Source organism: Bombina bombina, chromosome 5 (assembly GCF_027579735.1).
Source record: "Bombina bombina isolate aBomBom1 chromosome 5, aBomBom1.pri, whole genome shotgun sequence".
Classification (NCBI taxonomy): Eukaryota; Metazoa; Chordata; class Amphibia; order Anura; family Bombinatoridae; genus Bombina; species Bombina bombina.
In genome coordinates this window covers 576,686,328-576,705,276 of record NC_069503.1, presented here as the reverse complement: position 1 = coordinate 576,705,276, position 18,949 = coordinate 576,686,328, and the positions used below count along the sequence as shown (strand labels likewise).

Genomic DNA, 18,949 nt, shown 5'->3' with positions numbered 1-18,949 from the left:
GTTAGTGTTAGGTTTTTTTAAGGGTTTACTGGGTGGCTTTTATTTTTAGCTTAGGGTTTGGGCAATGTAAAAGAGCTAAATGCCCTTTTAAGGGCAATGCCCATACAAATGCTCTTTTCAATTGTTTTTTATTAATTTAATCTATTTTATTTTATTGTAATGTTAGGTTTAAGTGTAAGGCAGGTTAGGTTTTATTTTACAGGTAAAATTGTATTTATTTTAGCTAGGTAGTTATTAAATAGTTAATAACTATTTACTAACTAGTCTACCTAGTTAAAATAAATACAAACTTACCTGTGAAATAAAAATAAAACCTAAGCTAGCTACAATGTAACTATTATTTATTTTGTAGCTAGCTTAGGTTTTATTTTATAGGTAAGTATTTAGATTTAAATAGGAATTATTTAGGTAATAATTGTAAGTTTAATTTAGATTTTTTTAAATTATATTTAAGTTAGGGGGTGTTAGGGTTAGACTTAGGCTTACGTTGGGGATAGGGTTAGGTTAAGGGGTTAGTATATTTATGTAGTGATGTGGGAGGCCAGAGGTTTAGGGGTTAATAGTTTATTTTAGTATAATTCCATTGTGGGGGGCTTGCGGTTTAGTGGTTAATAGGTTTATTATTGCGGCGGTGTGGGCGGATGGCAGATTAGGGGTTAATAATCTTTAACTAGTGTTTGTGATGCGGGAGGGCGGCGGTTTAGGGGTTAATAGGTTTATTATAGTGGTGACGATGTCGGGGAGCAGTTTAGGGGTTAATAGGTAGTTTATGGGTGTTAGTGTACTTTGTAACACTTTAGTTATGAGTTTTATGTTACAGCTTTGTAGCATAAAACTCATAACTGCTGACTTTAGATGGCGGTACGGATCTTGTGGTTCTAGAGTGTACCGCTCACTTTTTGGCCTCCAAGGCAAACTCATAATACCGGCGCTATGGGAGTCCCATTGAAAAATTACTTTTTTTAAAGTGCAGTACTGACGTTGCGTGACAGGCTAAAATGTGTGCGATACACCTATACCGACAAGACTCGTAATAGCAGCGTTTGGGAAAATGAAGCGTTATGGGCCATAACGCTGCTTTTTTAATCATAACGCAAAACTCGTAATCTAGCTGATAGTTAGCAAAATTACCAATTTTTTGTACCTCCGTAATGAAAATCCATACTTTTATGAACAGTACATAACAAGTGTAAACATTTACTGTATGGTTATATAAAGTAAATTTGCTTAAACTTTATTAAAAATGAATAATCATCTAATACCGTTTGATTCCATATCCTAATGCAATACATTATCTTGTTGCCATGGATTTCCATTTATATATGATTTATAAAATAGAGGAAGATGTACTGCTTATTCACTGAAAAGATTGTGTACAGTATAAACTATATACCATTTATATTCCTTTATTTTGCTTTAAAATATTTTTGAACTATGAAGCTGTACAAGAACACACGTCTACATTTGTTTATTGTTCTTCTTTTACCCAACCTGTACAAAATGTACAGTGAAGTTATTTTTTTATTATTTATAAAAGCATCTGATTGATGTTTAATGGTGGGCACATGCCCTCCCAAACAATACAAAATATCATCTGGATATAAAGATTTATTTGCTTAAGAAGCCAGATAACAAATAATGGTCTAGATTACGAGTGAGACGCAAAATTGCACTTTCGTAAAGTGTGAATATTTGCGCTCCACTCAGTAATACTTGTGCATGTAAATGTGCACTGGTATTAAAAGCTCAGCGCAATGCGAATGCAACCTTGCGTTTGCATTGCATGAAAGCTTTGCGCTCACCAGCCCGTGCTTCCATAGGCTCCAATGGGAGCCTGGTTCTGCTGCCGATAGGCACGGCAAAGAACAAAGTGCAGCGCAGGGGGTAAGTCGCGCAGCATTGGGCAGCAAAGTTTAAATATATATGTATATGAATATATACCTATATATATATGTGTTTATATATGTGTAGCTCCGCACCCACCAACACATGTTCTTCCTGGTTGTTTGCTGTTTGATTGTGAACAGAATCATGTTTTTACCACAATAAAAGAAGTTTGATGATTAGCGGTGCTCCTGTTGCACTTTCTCATTTTTATTTTCCAAACACTGTGTGGGATGGTAAGGGCAGAAACACTGTCTGGGATGGTAAGGGCAGAAACACTGTCTGGGATGGTAAGGGCAGAAACACTGTCTGGGATGGTAAGGGCAGTAACACTGTCTGGGATGGTAAGGGCAGAAACACTGTCTGGGATGGTAAGGGCAGAAACACTGGGATGGTAAGGGCAGAAACACTGTCTGGGATGGTAAGGGCAGAAACACTGGGATGGTAAGGGCAGAAACACTGTCTGGGATGGTAAGGGCAGAAACACTGGGATGGTAAGGGCAGAAACACTGGGATGGTAAGGGCAGAAACACTGTCTGGGATGGTAAGGGCAGAAACACTGGGATGGTAAGGGCAGAAACACTGTCTGGGATGGTAAGGGCAGAAACACTGGGATGGTAAGGGCAGAAACACTGTCTGGGATGGTAAGGGCAGAAACACTGGGATGGTAAGGGCAGAAACACTGGGATGGTAAGGGCAGAAACACTGTCTGGGATGGTAAGGGCAGAAACACTGGGATGGTAAGGGCAGAAACACTGGGATGGTAAGGGCAGAAACACTGGGATGGTAAGGGCAGAAACACTGGGATGGTAAGGGCAGTAACACTGTCTGGGATGGTAAGGGCAGTAACACTGTCTGGGATGGTAAGGGCAGAAACACTGTCTGGGATGGTAAGGGCAGTAACACTGTCTGGGATGGTAAGGGCAGTAACACTGTCTGGGATGGTAAGGGCAGAAACACTGTCTGGGATGGTAAGGGCAGAAACACTGTCTGGGATGGTAAGGGCAGAAACACTGTCTGGGATGGTAAGGGCAGAAACACTGTCTGGGATGGTAAGGGCAGAAACACTGTCTGGGATGGTAAGGGCAGAAACACTGTCTGGGATCTGGTAAGGGCAGTAACACTGTCTGGGATGGTAAGGGCAGAAACACTGTCTGGGATGGTAAGGGCAGAAACACTGTCTGGGATGGTAAGGGCAGTAACACTGTCTGGGATGGTAAGGGCAGTAACACTGTCTGGGATGGTAAGGGCAGAAACACTGTCTGGGATGGTAAGGGCAGTAACACTGTCTGGGATGGTAAGGGCAGTAACACTGTCTGGGATGGTAAGGGCAGAAACACTGTCTGGGATGGTAAGGGCAGAAACACTGTCTGGGATGGTAAGGGCAGAAACACTGTCTGGGATGGTAAGGGCAGAAACACTGTCTGGGATGGTAAGGGCAGAAACACTGTCTGGGATGGTAAGGGCAGAAACACTGTCTGTGATGCTAAGGGCAGAAACACTGTCTGGGATGGTAAGGGCAGAAACACTGTCTGGGATGGTAAGGGCAGAAACACTGTCTGGGATGGTAAGGGCAGAAACACTGTCTGTGATGCTAAGGGCAGAAACACTGTCTGGGATGGTAAGGGCAGAAACACTGTCTGGGATGGTAAGGGCAGAAACACTGTCTGGGATGCTAAGGGCAGAAACACTGTCTGGGATGCTAAGGGCAGAAACACTGTCTGGGATGGTAAGGGCAGTAACACTGTCTGGGATGGTAAGGGCAGTAACACTGTCTGGGATGGTAAGGGCAGAAACACTGTCTGGGATGCTAAGGGCAGAAACACTGTCTGGGATGCTAAGGGCAGAAACACTGTCTGGGATGCTAAGGGCAGAAACACTGTCTGGGATGGTAAGGGCAGAAACACTGTCTGGGATGGTAAGGGCAGAAACACTGGGATGGTAAGGGCAGAAACACTGGGATGGTAAGGGCAGAAACACTGTCTGGGATGGTAAGGGCAGAAACACTGTCTGAGATGGTAAGGGCAGAAACACTGTCTGGGATGGTAAGGGCAGAAACACTGTCTGAGATGGTAAGGGCAGAATCACTGTCTGGGATGGTAAGGGCAGTAACACTGTCTGGGATGGTAAGGGCAGAAACACTGTCTGAGATGGTAAGGGCAGAAACACTGTCTGAGATGGTAAGGGCAGAATCACTGTCTGGGATGGTAAGGGCAGTAACACTGTCTGGGATGGTAAGGGCAGAAACACTGTCTGAGATGGTAAGGGCAGTAACACTGTCTGGGATGGTAAGGGCAGTAACACTGTCTGGGATGGTAAGGGCAGTAACACTGTCTGGGATGGTAAGGGCAGTAGTCAGGAAGATTTAGAGTCATGGCAAACCAAGGGTGAAGTTATTTTATAATGAAGGCATGAGTGAGCAGATCATTGGTGTAGCTATGCAGTTTTTGACAAAATGGGACTTTTACAAAGTTCTAGGGATATGTGGGAGGGACAGCAGACAGTGCTATAGATCTGCAACAATCACACAAACTTTAGGTTAGTTAAATGATTAGTTATAAATGTGGTATCAATAGGTTTTTGTAGGAAAAGTAACATATTATTTAAAGTGTAAATTTTAAGTAATAATAATAGTAGTAGTAATAATGATAGTTTCCTTACTTCCACAACTTTAACCAAAAATATTTTATTAAAGGGATATGAAACCCAATTTTGTTATTTCATGATTCAGGTAGAGCATGTCATTTTAAACAACTTTCCAATTTACTTCTAACAATTTTGCCTCATTCTCTTGGTATATTTTATTGAAGGAGCAGCAATGCACTCCTGGGAGCTAGCTGAACACATTGTTTAACCAATGACAAGAGGCATATATGTGCATGTGCATCCACCAATCAGCAGCAAGCTCCCATCAACTGAGCCTACCTTAGTATAATTTTCAACAAAGGATACCAAGAGTTCAAAGCAATTTAGATTATAGATGTAAATTTGAAAAGTTGTGTAAAATTGTATTCTGTATCTGAATCATGAAAGACAATATTTGGGTTTCATGTCCCTTTAAGTGCCTCACAGTCTCTGTTATTTTATTTTTATTAGCTTACAGCTAGCCAAACTGCCAAAGTACAACAATATCTTCAAGTAAATAGAGTTCTACTCTTTTTAAAAAAAATTCTTGTATATTAGAATGTGAAGAATGTTGAAAGATACCTCGAGTGTCTTATACAGCTAAATGTGGTAAGAATGCGCTAGCAAATTAAACAGACAGCTGGCAGGTACAGAGATTGATTGTAAACAGAGGTTATTTTATATCTGACCATAAAAGCAGAGCTTATAAATGATAAAGCATTTTCATTGACACAGGTGATGTATTTATATTTGGGTATAAAAGAGATGTCTTTGTAATATGTTGTTTAAATGTGATTGTATCAAAGATGGAATATTTCAAGGTTGATCTTTAATAAATACTTTTGCAATATTCTGTCAGACTGAAGACTTACATCTTACATTTTTTTTAACATTATTATATTGTAAGTTTATGACTTTCAAAACTTCAATATTAATTTCACAAATGTTTTTTCTTAAATAAAATATCATTTAAATTAGGAAAATTATCATTATTTTCTATATAAAATATGCAAAGTTAGATAGAATGTCAGGAGTAACATTTTGGACCAGATTACAAGTGGAGCGATATTTAACGCTCCCGCATGCACTAACTCCACTAGAAGTATGCACTAACTCCTCTGACACGGTACCTACGCAGATGTTCCTGTACTGCTGAACGGCATTGGAGAAAATCACGGAGTTCAGCTGATTTTCTTCATTACAAATTCATCTTGAACTCCTACTATTCTGCCCTTAATCTCCACAAGCAACACTACTTCTCTACTCTTATCTCTAATCTTTCTTCAAACCCATAACGTCTGTTCTCCACTTTCAATACTCTCCTCCGCCCTCCCCCACTTCCTAATACAACTTCTCTGTCAGCTCAAGACTTTGCCAGTCACTTCATTAACAAAATTGACTCCATCAGACATGAAATCAGCTCTCAACATAATTCCATTCTCTCCCCCCCTCATATGCTCTCACTCAACCACAACCCTCATAACCTGAAACTTAGTTCATTCTCCCCTGTTACTGAGGAAGAAGTTTCGGCACTTATACTGCGCTCTCACCTCACTACCTGTCCCCTTGACCCTATCCCCTCACAGCTACTCCCCTCTCTCTCTTCTACCCTTACCCCTATACTTACACATATTTTCAACCTCTCCCTCAGCACTGGTACATTTCCCTCATCGATGAAACATGCACTGGTCACACCTATCCTCAAAAAACCTTCCCTTGATTATACCTCCCCATCCAACTACCGCCCTATTTCCCTCCTCCCTCTTGCTTCAAAGCTTCTCGAAAAACTAGTAAATGCACGCCTATCCCATTTCCTTACGTTAAACTCCCTTCTTGACCCGCTGCAATCTGGATTTCGTCCCTATCACTCCACAGAGACAGCTATTGTTAAGGTCACCAACGACCTACTTACAGCAAAATCAAAAGGTCTCTTCTCTCTGCTTATCCTCCTTGATCTGTCTGCAGCCTTTGACACTGTCGACCACCCTCTTTTGCTCCAAACCCTGCAATTCTTCAGCATCTGTGACACAGCCCTTTCGTGGCTCTCTTCCTACCTATCAAACCGTACCTTCAGTGTAGCCTTCTCTGGGGCCTCCTCTGCCCCGTCACCACTTTCTGTCGGAGTACTGCAAGGCTCTGTCCTTGGTCCCCTTCTCTTCTCAATCTATACATCATCACTAGGCTCCCTAATTAAGTCCCACGGTTTCCAATATCATTTGTATGCCGATGACACCCAAATCTACTTCTCTGCACCAGACCTATCTCCTTCCTTGCTAACCCGTGTCACTAACTGTCTTTCTCACATCTCTTCCTGGATGTCCTCTCACTACCTCAAGCTAAATCTCTCCAAAACTGAGCTCCTCATTTTCCCCCCTTCTTCCAAAATCTCCACCCCCAATATCTCTATAACTGTCGACAACTCCATCATTACCCCTACCCCGCATGCCCGATGTCTCGGGGTCACATTTGACTCCGATCTTTCCTTCACTCCTCACATTCAGTCCTTGGCTAAAGCCTGCCGCTTCCACCTTAAAAACATCTCCAAAATTAGACACTTCCTTACACAAGACACAACTAAGATTTTAATCCACTCTCTCATTCTTTCCCGCCTTGATTACTGCAACTCTGTCTTCTCTGGTCTCCCCACCTGCCGCCTAGCTCCCTTACAATCCATACTGAATGCCTCTGCCAGACTCATCTTCGTTACACGTCGCTCTTCATCTGCTGCTCCTCTCTGCCAATCCCTTCACTGGCTTCCTCTTGCCTCTAGGATCAAACACAAAATTCTCACTCTGACATACAAAGCCCTCAACCGCACTGCTCCCCCCTATATCTCAGACCTTGTCTCCAGATACCCTCCCGTCCCCTTCGCTCTGCTCATGACCTCCTACTCTCTTCCTCTCTGGTTACCTCATCGCACTCCCGTTTACAGGACTTCTCCAGACTGGCTCCCATCTTGTGGAACTCTCTGCCTCGCCCCACAAGACTCTCCCCTAGTTTTGAAAGCTTCAAGCGCTCCCTAAAGACTCTGCTGTTCAAGGATGCATACAACCTATGCTAACCTTACTTTATACCAGTTCCACTCCTCCATTGCTATCCCCTGAACCCCCTTAGCATGTAAGCCTATGAGTCCAGCTGTTTGTAGATCACCTTCTTAAGAGTGGATTACAACAGTGCAACTCTTGGCAGGGCCCTCTACCCACTTTATCCCTTAATTGTTTTATACTCTCCTTTGTTTATAGCGCTGCAGAATCTGTTGGCGCTCTACAAATAACCGATAATAATAATAATAATAAGTAAGCTTTTGCGCATAAACTGTTTTCACACAAGTGCTAACCAGATGCGCACAAAAAAATCAGAAGTTAAAATATCAAACAAAAGTCAGCGGAGCAAAAAGGTGGGATAAAACCTAACACCCTACTTGCGCGCAAACCCGAGTTTTCACTTACATTCCAGTGTTATATTTATTCATTAAATACATATTTCTATACATATCTGATGGTATTTTGGTACATTATATATTTATACCTATAAATATACATGATTTTATATCAGTATAGACATATCTATTTATAAATACATAGAACATATAGAACATCACGTTGGGATGTGAAATATTTACAGCAAATACATAGTTTAAACCTTTAATAAATATGAATATTGCATAATAATATATAATATATATACTGTATATACATATATACAGTATCTCACAAAAGGGAGTACACCCCTCACATTTTTGTAAATATTTTATTATATCTTTTCATGTGAGGGGTGTATTCACTTTCGTGAGATACTAATATATATATATATATATATATATATATATATATATATATATATATATGTGTGTGTGTGTGTGTGTACATATGTATTTATGTGTTTATATGTCTGTAAATACATTTATACACCTATAAATACAAAAATAAATATGTACACACATTATATATACACACACACATACATATTTAGACATGTATATGTATGTATCTCTATGTAAAGCCCTTTGCAGTCCTTTTTTTCTAACACCTAAGAGCTCATATCTTTGAACCCTTTAACTTTTTTGTGCAATATTTTTAAAATAATTTTCAAGATAAACCCCTTCAAAAACTGTAAGTAGATCTTTGGGGGTTAATGTTAGGTTTTTTTTAAGGGTTTATTGGGTGTTTTTTTTTATAGCTTAGGGTTTGGGCTGAAACAGAGCTAAATGCCCTTTTAAGGGCAATGCCCATCCAAATGCCCTTTTCAGGGCAATGGTGAGCTTAGGTTTTTTAGATAGGATTTTATTTGGGGGGTTTGGTTGTGTGGGTGATGGGTTTTACTGTTGGGGGGTTGTTTGTATTTTTTTTTACATGTAAAAGAGCTGATTTCTTTGGGGCGATGCCCCGCAGAAGGCCCTTTTAAGGGCTATTGGCAGTTTATTGTAGGCTAGTGGTTTTATTATTTTGGGGGACTTTTTTATTTTAATAAGGATATTAGATTAGGTGTAATTAGTTTAAATATTTGATAATTTTTTTTTTATTTTGTGTAATTTAGTGTTTATTTTTTTTGTAATTTAGTTAATTGTATTTAATTTCTGTAATTTATTTAATTGTAGTGTAAGGTTAGGTGTTAGTGTAAGACAGGTTTGGTTTTATTTTACAGGTAAATTTGTATTTATTTTAGCTAGGTAGTTAGTAAATAGTTTATAACTATTTACTAACTAGTCTACCTAGTTAAAATAAATACAAACTTGCCTGTGAAATAAAAATAAAACCTAAGATAGCTATAATGTAACTATTAGTTTTATTGTAGCTAGTTTAGGGTTTATTTTACAGGTAAGTATTTAGTTTTAAATATGAATTATTTAGTTAATGATAGTAATTTTTATTTAGATTTATTTTAATTATATTAAAGTTAGTGGGTGTTAGGGTTAGGGTTAGACTTAGTGTTAGGTTTAGGGGTTAATAACTTAAGTATAGTGGCGGCGACGTTGAGGGCGGCAGATTAGGGGTTAATAACTGTAATGTAGGTGGCGACATTGGGGAGGCAGATTAGGGGTTAATAACTAATGTAGGTGGCGGCGACATTGGGGGCAGCAGATTAGGGGTTAATAAGTGTAGGTAGGTGGCGGCGACATTGGGGGTAGCAGATTAGGGGTTAATAACTGTAATGTAAGTGGCGGCGACATTGGGGCGGCAGATTAGGGGTTAATAAGTGTAGGTAGGTGGCGGCGATGTCGGAGCTGGTAGATTAGGGGTTTATAAGTATAATGTAGATGTCGGCGATGTCGGGGGCAGCAGATTTGGGGTGTTTAGACTCTGGGTTTATGTTAGGGTGTTAGGTGTAAACAAAAATTTTCTTTCCCCATAGGAATAAATGGGGCTGCGTTACGGAGCTTTACGCTCCTTTATTGCAGGTGTAAGGCTTTTTTTCAGCCGGCTCTCCCCATTGATGATTATGGGGAAATCGTGCACGAGCATGTACAACCAGCTCACAGCAGCGCTGGTATTGGAGTGCGGTATGGAGCTCAATTTTGCTCAACGCTCACATATCGCCTGCTAACTCCGGGTTTTTGCAAACCTGTAATAGCAGTGCTATAGGGAGGTGAGCCGTGACAATAACTTGCAAGATAGCACCGAGCTGCTCATAATGCAAAAGTCGTAATCTAGGCGCATGTTTGCTAATCAGCTGATTATTTCACCTGGGCTTTAGTTCAGATATCTTCAAAATCTGTCCTGTTATGGAGGTCTGAGGACAGGTTTGAAAGCCAATGGACTATAGTAATCACATCTATCATTGTTATAGGGAATTATGCCACTTACCTCCCCTCCTTTCATCTGGCCTTCTCTATCTTAAAGGGACCTAAAAGTCCATATTACACTTACGTGGTTCAGATAGAGCATGCAATTTTAAAAAACTTTTTCCATTTAGTTGTATATTCTTTAGGAAATCAGTATACTTGTATATTTTTAATGGGAATCTAGAATTATTTTCTAAAAATACCTGGCCTGCTGAAAAAAGAAGGTATAATGTTGTGGGTTCCTCACAAAAATAGAAAAGTTACATTCATATTTGCAAAATAACTACAATCCTAAAAATCCAAAATGTGAAATGGCTCAGCACTAAAAGGGTTAAAGAGACATGAAGCCCTAAACGTTTCTTTCATGATATAGAAAGAGCATGAAATATTAACCCCATTTCCTTTAGTGGCCCACTAATTAACTGTTTCACTGATGGGCTGCTCACAAAACTGGCCTTGCATGTGACCTATGCCTATTCTAATGTATCCAAATACAATTCATTATTATGTTACACAAACATATGATTGGTGGTCACTGGGCAGAAAACATTTCCATCAACTAATTTTTATTCAAAGTTTTATCAATTACTTTATTTCTCTTGTTATCCTTTGTTGAAAAGTATATCTAGGAAGGCTCTGGAGCAGGGGTTAGCTGCTGATTGATGCCTGTAAAAGTATGCCTCTTGTTATTGGCTCATCAAAAGTGTTCAGTTAGTTTGCAGTAGTGCATTGCAGCTGTAGAGCTGACTTTATTTGTGTGTTTAATTATTTTAGTGCAATAATAAACTGTTCTTACTTATTAGAGAATTTACTTTTTGAACTTTGTCTCTTTAAAATGGATAATAATGAATGTGTAATCTTAAAGGGACAGTATACACCAATTTTTATATAACTGCAATAGACACTACTATAAAGAAGAATATGCACAGATCTTTTACAAACTTCCTTAGAAGCTCCCAGTTTAGCACTGTTGATGATGTTGATGATGTTAGGCCGGGACACCCAGTGAAAGGGGCTGGAAAATCAGAAAGAGCAGACATTCCTCCCTTCCCCATTTCCTTGCGTATGAAAAGATCCATCTTAAAGGACCAGTAAACACAGCAGATTTGCATAATCAACAAATGCAAGATAACAAGACAATACAATAGCATTTACTCTGAATTTCAAATGAGTAGTAGATTTTATTCTAACAAGTTTCAAAGTTATGTATATTTCCACTCCCCCTGTACCATGTGATAGCGATCAGCCAATCACAAATGCATATACGTATAGTCTGAGTTCTTGCACATGCTCAGTAGGAGCTGGTGACTCAAAAAAAGTGTAAATATAAAAGAATGTGCACATTTTTTTTAATGGAAGTAAATTGGAAAGTTGTTTAAAATTACATGCTGTATCTGAATCATGAAAATTTAATAAAACCTGAGTGTCCCTTTAAATCTGTAGACATCAGTGTTCATCTAAAACTTTGGGGTTTGGTTAGGAGTCCAAAAATCAGCACAATGTTATTTAAAAATAAGCAATTCTATACATTGTTACAAAACACCCCCAGGTGACTATATAAATGGATCATCTAAAACACATTTATGCAAAGATACATCTAGTGTACAATGTCCCTTTAAGTGTTATTGTCACTTTATATTCACAGACAATTTTGAGACCTGAACAAGTAGAAGAATGTCTATTAAGTGTTTGTTTTACTAATTACAGGGTGAAAAAGGAGATAACGGTCTTCCAGGAGCGCATGGTGAAAAGGTGGGATGATTTCTTTTTTTAAGCATCTAAATTGGCTACAGGTCACTATGTCCCAAAAAGGTTTGATCATTATTGGACATGAAACAGTACATTTTTCTTTCAACATTCTGATAGAACATACAATTTTAAATAACTTCCCAATTTACTTTTATTTTCAAATTTTCTTTATTTTCTTGGTATCATTTGTTGAAAGCAGGAATGCAACTTCAGGAGTGTGCACGGGTCTGCAGTACTACATGGCAGCAGTTTTGCAACAATGTTATACTATAGCAAGAACACTAGAGGGCAGTACTATTTCCTGTCATGTAGAGCTCCAGGCATGCATACTACCGATATAGATATCTCTTCAACAAAGAATAACATCTGAACGACACAAATTTTATAATTGAAGTAAATTGGAAACTATTTGTAAAATTGTATTCTCTGTCTGAAACATGAAGTAAAGATTCTGGGTTTCATGTCCCTTACAACCACATCAAAATCTTTCCATTTTAAGATTAATGACCCTTTATTAAAAAAAATATATATATATATATATATATATATATATATATACCATTGTTTGCACAATAATGTGATTCGTTGGTGACAATTTTTATGATCAATCATATCGATTAGTTGTTGCAGCTCTGCATTGGAATGTGAAATATTTACAGTAAATACACAGTAAAACACATTAAATATCATTATGGAATGACTATTTAGACACACACACATTATATATATATATATATATATATATATATATATAATACACAGTCGTATGCAAACGTTTAGGCACCCTTGACAATTTCCATGATTTTCATTTATAAATAATTGGGTGGATCAGCAATTTCATTTTGATCTATCAAATAACTGAAGGACACAGTAATATTTCAGTAGTGAAATGAGGTTTATTGGATTAACAGAAAATATGCAATATGCATCAAAACAAAATTAGACAGGTGCATAAATTTGGGCACCCCAACAGAAATATCGCTATAATATTTAGTAGAGCACAGCACATCCCAACTAACACATACCAAGCTTCCGAATCGAATCCGAACCGAATAGATCGGAATACATCCAAATTTATTCGAATCCGAATGAATCCGAAACAAATACATTCGAATGTATCCGAATTTGAATCAATTCGAAAACAAAATTAGAAAACATCCGAATCGGTCCGAAACAAATTTTTCCGCTGCACACAAGTCTATTATTAAGGTTAGTTAAAAATTAATCTAAATTAGTCTTGACCCTATTATATTTATACTTAATAAACATCCTAAGTTTCAGTGCAAACTTTAAAATAAATTAACAATGTTGGTGACACCTACCCTTCAGGAATGGAAAGTTTAACTTGATCTTACACTGGGCCAGAGTGGAGCGCTATCATTTGCACTAGCATGCAATATAACATATATATGCAATATTCATATTTAATAAAGTATTATACTGTGTATTTACTGTAAATATGTCACATTATAAAGTTCTGCACATAGCACATAACATATTCATATACTGTATATATCTGTATATATCTATACCTGTAAATAATTATATATTTATACTGTGTGTGTGTGTGTTTATATATATATATATATATATATATATATATATATATATATATATATATATATAAAACAACAAGATGTGTGTCAGCGCTAAGGTACCACTAAACTGTAAAAGCAATGACAAAATTGATACTTGAATGCTGCTATCAGAAAAATGACTGAACCTACACTACAATAAAGGAAGTATGTACAAAAACAATGCTTGTGAGAAAATCAGACAGCGCTCTCAAATATTAAGCCAAAAGACAAAGGGGGGTAGTTATCAAGCCGTCAACCTCAAATACGCTGGAATTCCACAGCGTATTTGTGGCGAGGCTGATTCGCCTTAGTTATCAAAGGCTAGATACCGGCAAAAGTAGAATTTTGTGACGTAAGCATCGATCCGCCGGACTCAGTCCGACACAGATCGATTCTTACGTCACTCCAGATGTTCCGCACACAAGTGCGGCACAATCTGACTACTTTTGCTAGTTATCAAAAAACTAGCAGGTACGCTCGGCACTTTTCCGGCCCAGCGTACCTGGTTTTCAATCCGCCACCCTGGAGGTGGCGGATCCCATAGGAATCAATGGGAGTCTGACCATAGCGAAAGTTCATGTTCGCTGCTGCCAGACATCCCATTCATTCCTATGGGAAACGTCTGCACCTAACACCCTAACATGTACCCCGAGTCTAAACACCCCTAATCTGTCCCCCCCTACACCGCCGCAACTAAATAAAGTTATTCCCACCTAAACCGCCGCTCCCGGAGCCCACCGCCACTCTAATAAACTTATTACCCCCTAAACTGCCGCTCCTGGAGCCCACCGCAAGCTATAATAAACATGTTAACCCCTAAACCGCCGCTCCCTGACCCGCCGCAACTATAATATATGTATTAACCCCTAAACCGCCGCTCCCAGACCCCGCCGCCACCTACATGATACCTATTAACCCCTATCCTGCCCCCCTACACCGTCACCACCTATAATACATTTATTAACCCCTATCCTGCCCCCCCATACCGTCGCCACCTATTATAAAGTTATTAACCCCTATCCTGCCGATCCCGGACCTCGCCGCAACTAAATAAATAGTTTAACCCCTAAACCGCCGCTCCCGGACCCCGCCGCAACCTATATTAAACTTGTTAACCCTTATCCTGCCCCCCCTACACCGTCGCCACCTATAATAAATTTATTAACCCCTATCCTGCCCCCACCTACACCACTGACACTGTAATAAAATTATTAACCCCTACACCTAAGTCTAACACTAAACCTAACACCCCCCTAACTTAAATATGAATTAAATAAATCTAAATAATATTTCTATTATTAACTAAATGAATCCTATTTAAAACTAAATACTTACCTATAAAATAAACCCTAATATAGCTACAATATAAATAATAATTATATTGTAGCTATCTTAGGATTTATTTTTATTTTACAGGCAAATTTCAATTTATTTTAACTAGGTACAATAGTTATTAAATAGGTATTAACTATTTAATAGCTACCTAGCTAAAATAAAGAGAAATTAACCTGTAAAATAAATCCTAACCTAAGTTACAATTACACCTAACACTACACTATACTTTAATAAATTATTCCTTTTTAAACTAAATACTTACCTGTAAAATAAACCCTAAGATAGCTACAATGTAATTAATAATTACATTGTAGCTATTTTAGGATTTATATTTATTTTACAGGTAACTTTGTATTTATTTTAGCTAGTTAGAATAGTTATTAAATAGTTATTAACTATTTAATAACTACCTAGCTAAAAGATATAGAAAATTACCTGTAAAATAAATCCTAACCTAAGTTACAATTAAACCTAACACTACACTATCATTAAATTAATTAAATTAATTACCTACAAATAACTACAATTAAATACAATTACATAAACTAACTAAAGTACAAAAAATAAAAAAAGCTAAGTTACAAAAAAAAAAAAAATAAGTTACAAACATTTAAAAAATATTACAACAATTTTAAGCTAATTACACCTAATCTAAGCCCCCTAATAAAATAACAAAGCCCCCCAAAATAAAAAAATTCCCTACCCTATTCTAAATTTAAAAAGTTCAAAGCTCTTTTACCTTACCAGCCCTTAAAAGGGCCTTTTGCGGGGCATGCCCCAAAGAAAACAGCTCTTTTGCCTGTAAAAGAAAAATACAACCCCCCCCCAACATTAAAACCCACCACCCACATACCCCTAATCTAACCCAAACCCCCTTAAATAAACCTAACACTACCCCCCTGAAGATTATCCTACCTTGAGTCGTCTTCACTCAGCCGAGACACCGATGGAACCGAAAAGGAGATCCGGAGCGGCAGAAGTGATCCTCCAAGGCGCGCTGAAGAAGTCTTCCATCCGATGAAGTGATCCTCCAAGCGGCGCTGAAGAAGTCTTCCATCCGGGCGATGTCATCTTCCAAGCGGCGCTGAAGAAGTCTTCCATCCGGGCGATGTCATCTTCCAAGCGGGGTCTTCAATCTTCTTTCGTCAGGATCCATCTTCATCCCACCGACGCGGAACATCCTTCTTCCCCGACAGACTAACGACGAATGAAGGCTCCTTTAAGGGACATCATCCAAGATGGATTCTATCAGCCAATCGGAATTAAGGTAGGAAAAATCTGATTGGCTGATTGAATCAGCCAATCAAATTGAGCTTGCATTCTATTGGCTGATCGGAACAGCCAATAGAATGCGAGCTCAATCTGATTGGCTGATTGGATCAGATTTTTCCTACCTTAATTCCGATTGGCTGATAGAATCCTATCAGCCAATTGGAATTGAAGGGACGCCATCTTGGATGACGTCCCTTAAAGGAGCCTTCATTCATCGTTAGTCCGTCGGGGAAGAAGGATGTTCCGCGTCGGGGGGATGAAGATGGATCCTAAAGAAAGAAGATTGAAGACCCTGCTTGGAAGATGACATCGCCCGGATGGAAGACTTCTTCAGCGCCGCTTAGAAGATGACATCGCCCAGATGGAAGACTTCTTCAGCGCCGCTTGGAGGATCACTTCATCGGATGGAAGACTTCTTCAGCGCCGCTTGGAGGATCACTTCATCGGATGGAAGACTTCTTCAGCGACCCTTGGAGGATCACTTCTGCCGCTCCAGATCTCCTCTTCGGTTCCATCGGTGGCTTGACTGAGTGAAGACGACTCAAGGTAGGATGATCTTCAGGGGGGTAGTGTTAGGTTTATTTAAGGGGGGTTTGGGTTAGATTAGGGGTATGTGGGTGGTGGGTTTTAACATTGGGGGGGGGTTGTATTTTTCTTTTACAGGCAAAAGAGCTGTTTTCTTTGGGGCATGCCCCGCAAAAGGCCCTTTTAAGGGCTGGTAAGGTTTGAACTTTTTAAATTTAGAATAGGGTAGGGCATTTTTTTATTTTGGGGGGCTTTGTTATTTTATTAGGAGGCTTAGATTAGGTGTAATTAGCTTAAAATTGTTGTAATATTTTTTAAATGTTTGTAACTTATTTTTTTTATTTTTTGTAACTTAGCTTTTTTTATTTTTTGTACTTTAGTTAGTTTATGTAATTGTATTTAATTGTAGTTATTTGTAGGTAATTAATTTAATTAATTTAATGATAGTGTAGTGTTAGGTTTAATTGTAACTTAGGTTAGGATTTATTTTACAGGTAATTCTGTATTTCTTTTAGCTAGGTAGTTATTAAATAGTTAATAACTATTTAATAACTATTCTAACTAGCTAAAATAAATACAAAGTTACCTGTAAAATAAATATAAATCCTAAAATAGCTACAATGTAATTATTAATTACATTGTAGCTATCTTAGGGTTTATTTTACAGGTAAGTATTTAGTTTTAAATAGGAATAATTTATGAAAGTATAGTGTAGTGTTAGGTGTAATTGTAATTTAGGTTAGGATTTATTTTACAGGTTAATTTCTCTTTATTTTAGCTAGGTAGCTATTAAATAGTTAATATTTAATAACTATTGTACCTAGTTAAAATAAATTGAAATTTGCCTGTAAAATAAAAATAAATCCTAAGATAGCTACAATATAATTATTAGTTATATTGTAGCTATATTAGGGTTTATTTTATAGGTAAGTATTTAGTTTTAAATAGGATTAATTTATTTAATAATAGAAATATTATTTAGATTTATTTAAGGGGGTGTTAGGTTTAGTGTTAGACTTAGGTTTAGGGGTTAATAAATTTATTACAGTGGAGGCGGTGTAGGGGGGACAGGATAGGGGTTAATACATTTATTATAGGTGGCGACGGTGTAGGGGGGGCAGGATAGGGGTTAATAAGTTTAATATAGGTTGCTGCGGGGTCCGGGATTGGCGGTTTAGGGGTTAAACTATTTATTTAGTTGCGGCGGGGTCCGGGAGCGGCGGTTTAGGGGTTAAACTATTTATTTAGTTGCGGCGGGGTCCGTGATCAGCAGGATAGGGTTAATAAATTTATTATAGAGGGTGGCGGTATAGGGGGGGCAGGATAGGGGTTAATAGGTATAAAGTAGGTGGCGGTGGGCTCCGGGAGTGGCGGTTTAGGGGTTAATACATTTATAAGAGTTGTGGCGGGGTCTAGGAGCGGTGGTTTAGGGGTTAATACATTTATAAGAGTTGCGGCGGGGTCTAGGAGCGGCGGTTTAGGGGTTAATAAATTTATAAGAGTTGCGGCGGGGTCTAGGAGCCGCGGTTTAGGGGTTAATACATTTATAAGAGTTGCGGCGGGGTCTTGGAGCGGCGGTTTAGGGGTTAGTAACTTTTATTTAGTTGCGGGAGGCTCCGGGGGCACCGGTATATGGGGTAGAACAGTGTAGTTAGTGTGAGTGCTTAGTGACAGGGGTATCAATAAAGCTGTCAAAAAGCCGAAGAGCAGCGAGATCGGATGAGTGATAACTCTCACAGTCCGCTGCTCATCGCCCCGTACTTGGTGCGCGGCTTTTTGACAGATTTATTGATAACTTAGGCGAACTTTTGCAGGTCCGCAGCGGCGATGGTAGACGAGCTTAGGCGGGCGTATTGGACCGGCGAAGGCAGGTAAAGTAGACGGCTTGATAACTAGAGGCCAAAGGATTAAAGGAAAATAGAAGAAACAACAAAACAAAAAGAAAAAACAACATAGTGTAATCTGATAAATGATATGTATCCGAAATAAGTGTGAGTTGTTATGCTCACCTGGCTAAACCTCAACAGTATGAGGTATAGTGAAAGCGTATAAGGGGACATTTTCCCAATGTAGAATAAAGATATAAACAAGTTATTTAATCTGTAACTTCTGTTTAACCACGAGTCTGACGAGTGATGTCACATCCGGTTCAGCGGTCTAGGAGTATCGAGACCATCATTTATCAGATTGCACTATGTTG

General features: G+C 38.6%; 1 protein-coding gene across 2 annotated transcripts in view; it reads left to right on the top strand.

Annotated features, from left to right (window-relative positions):
• The window catches only part of LOC128660597 (collagen alpha-1(XV) chain), a 674,535-nt gene that overhangs the window by 373,353 nt on the left and 282,233 nt on the right, over window positions 1–18,949 (top strand). For both annotated transcript variants that reach the window (XM_053714523.1, XM_053714522.1), the window contains exon 18: window positions 11,999–12,043. In XM_053714523.1, the coding sequence (XP_053570498.1) occupies window positions 11,999–12,043 (45 nt within the window). The remainder of the gene's footprint in view (window positions 1–11,998; window positions 12,044–18,949) is intronic.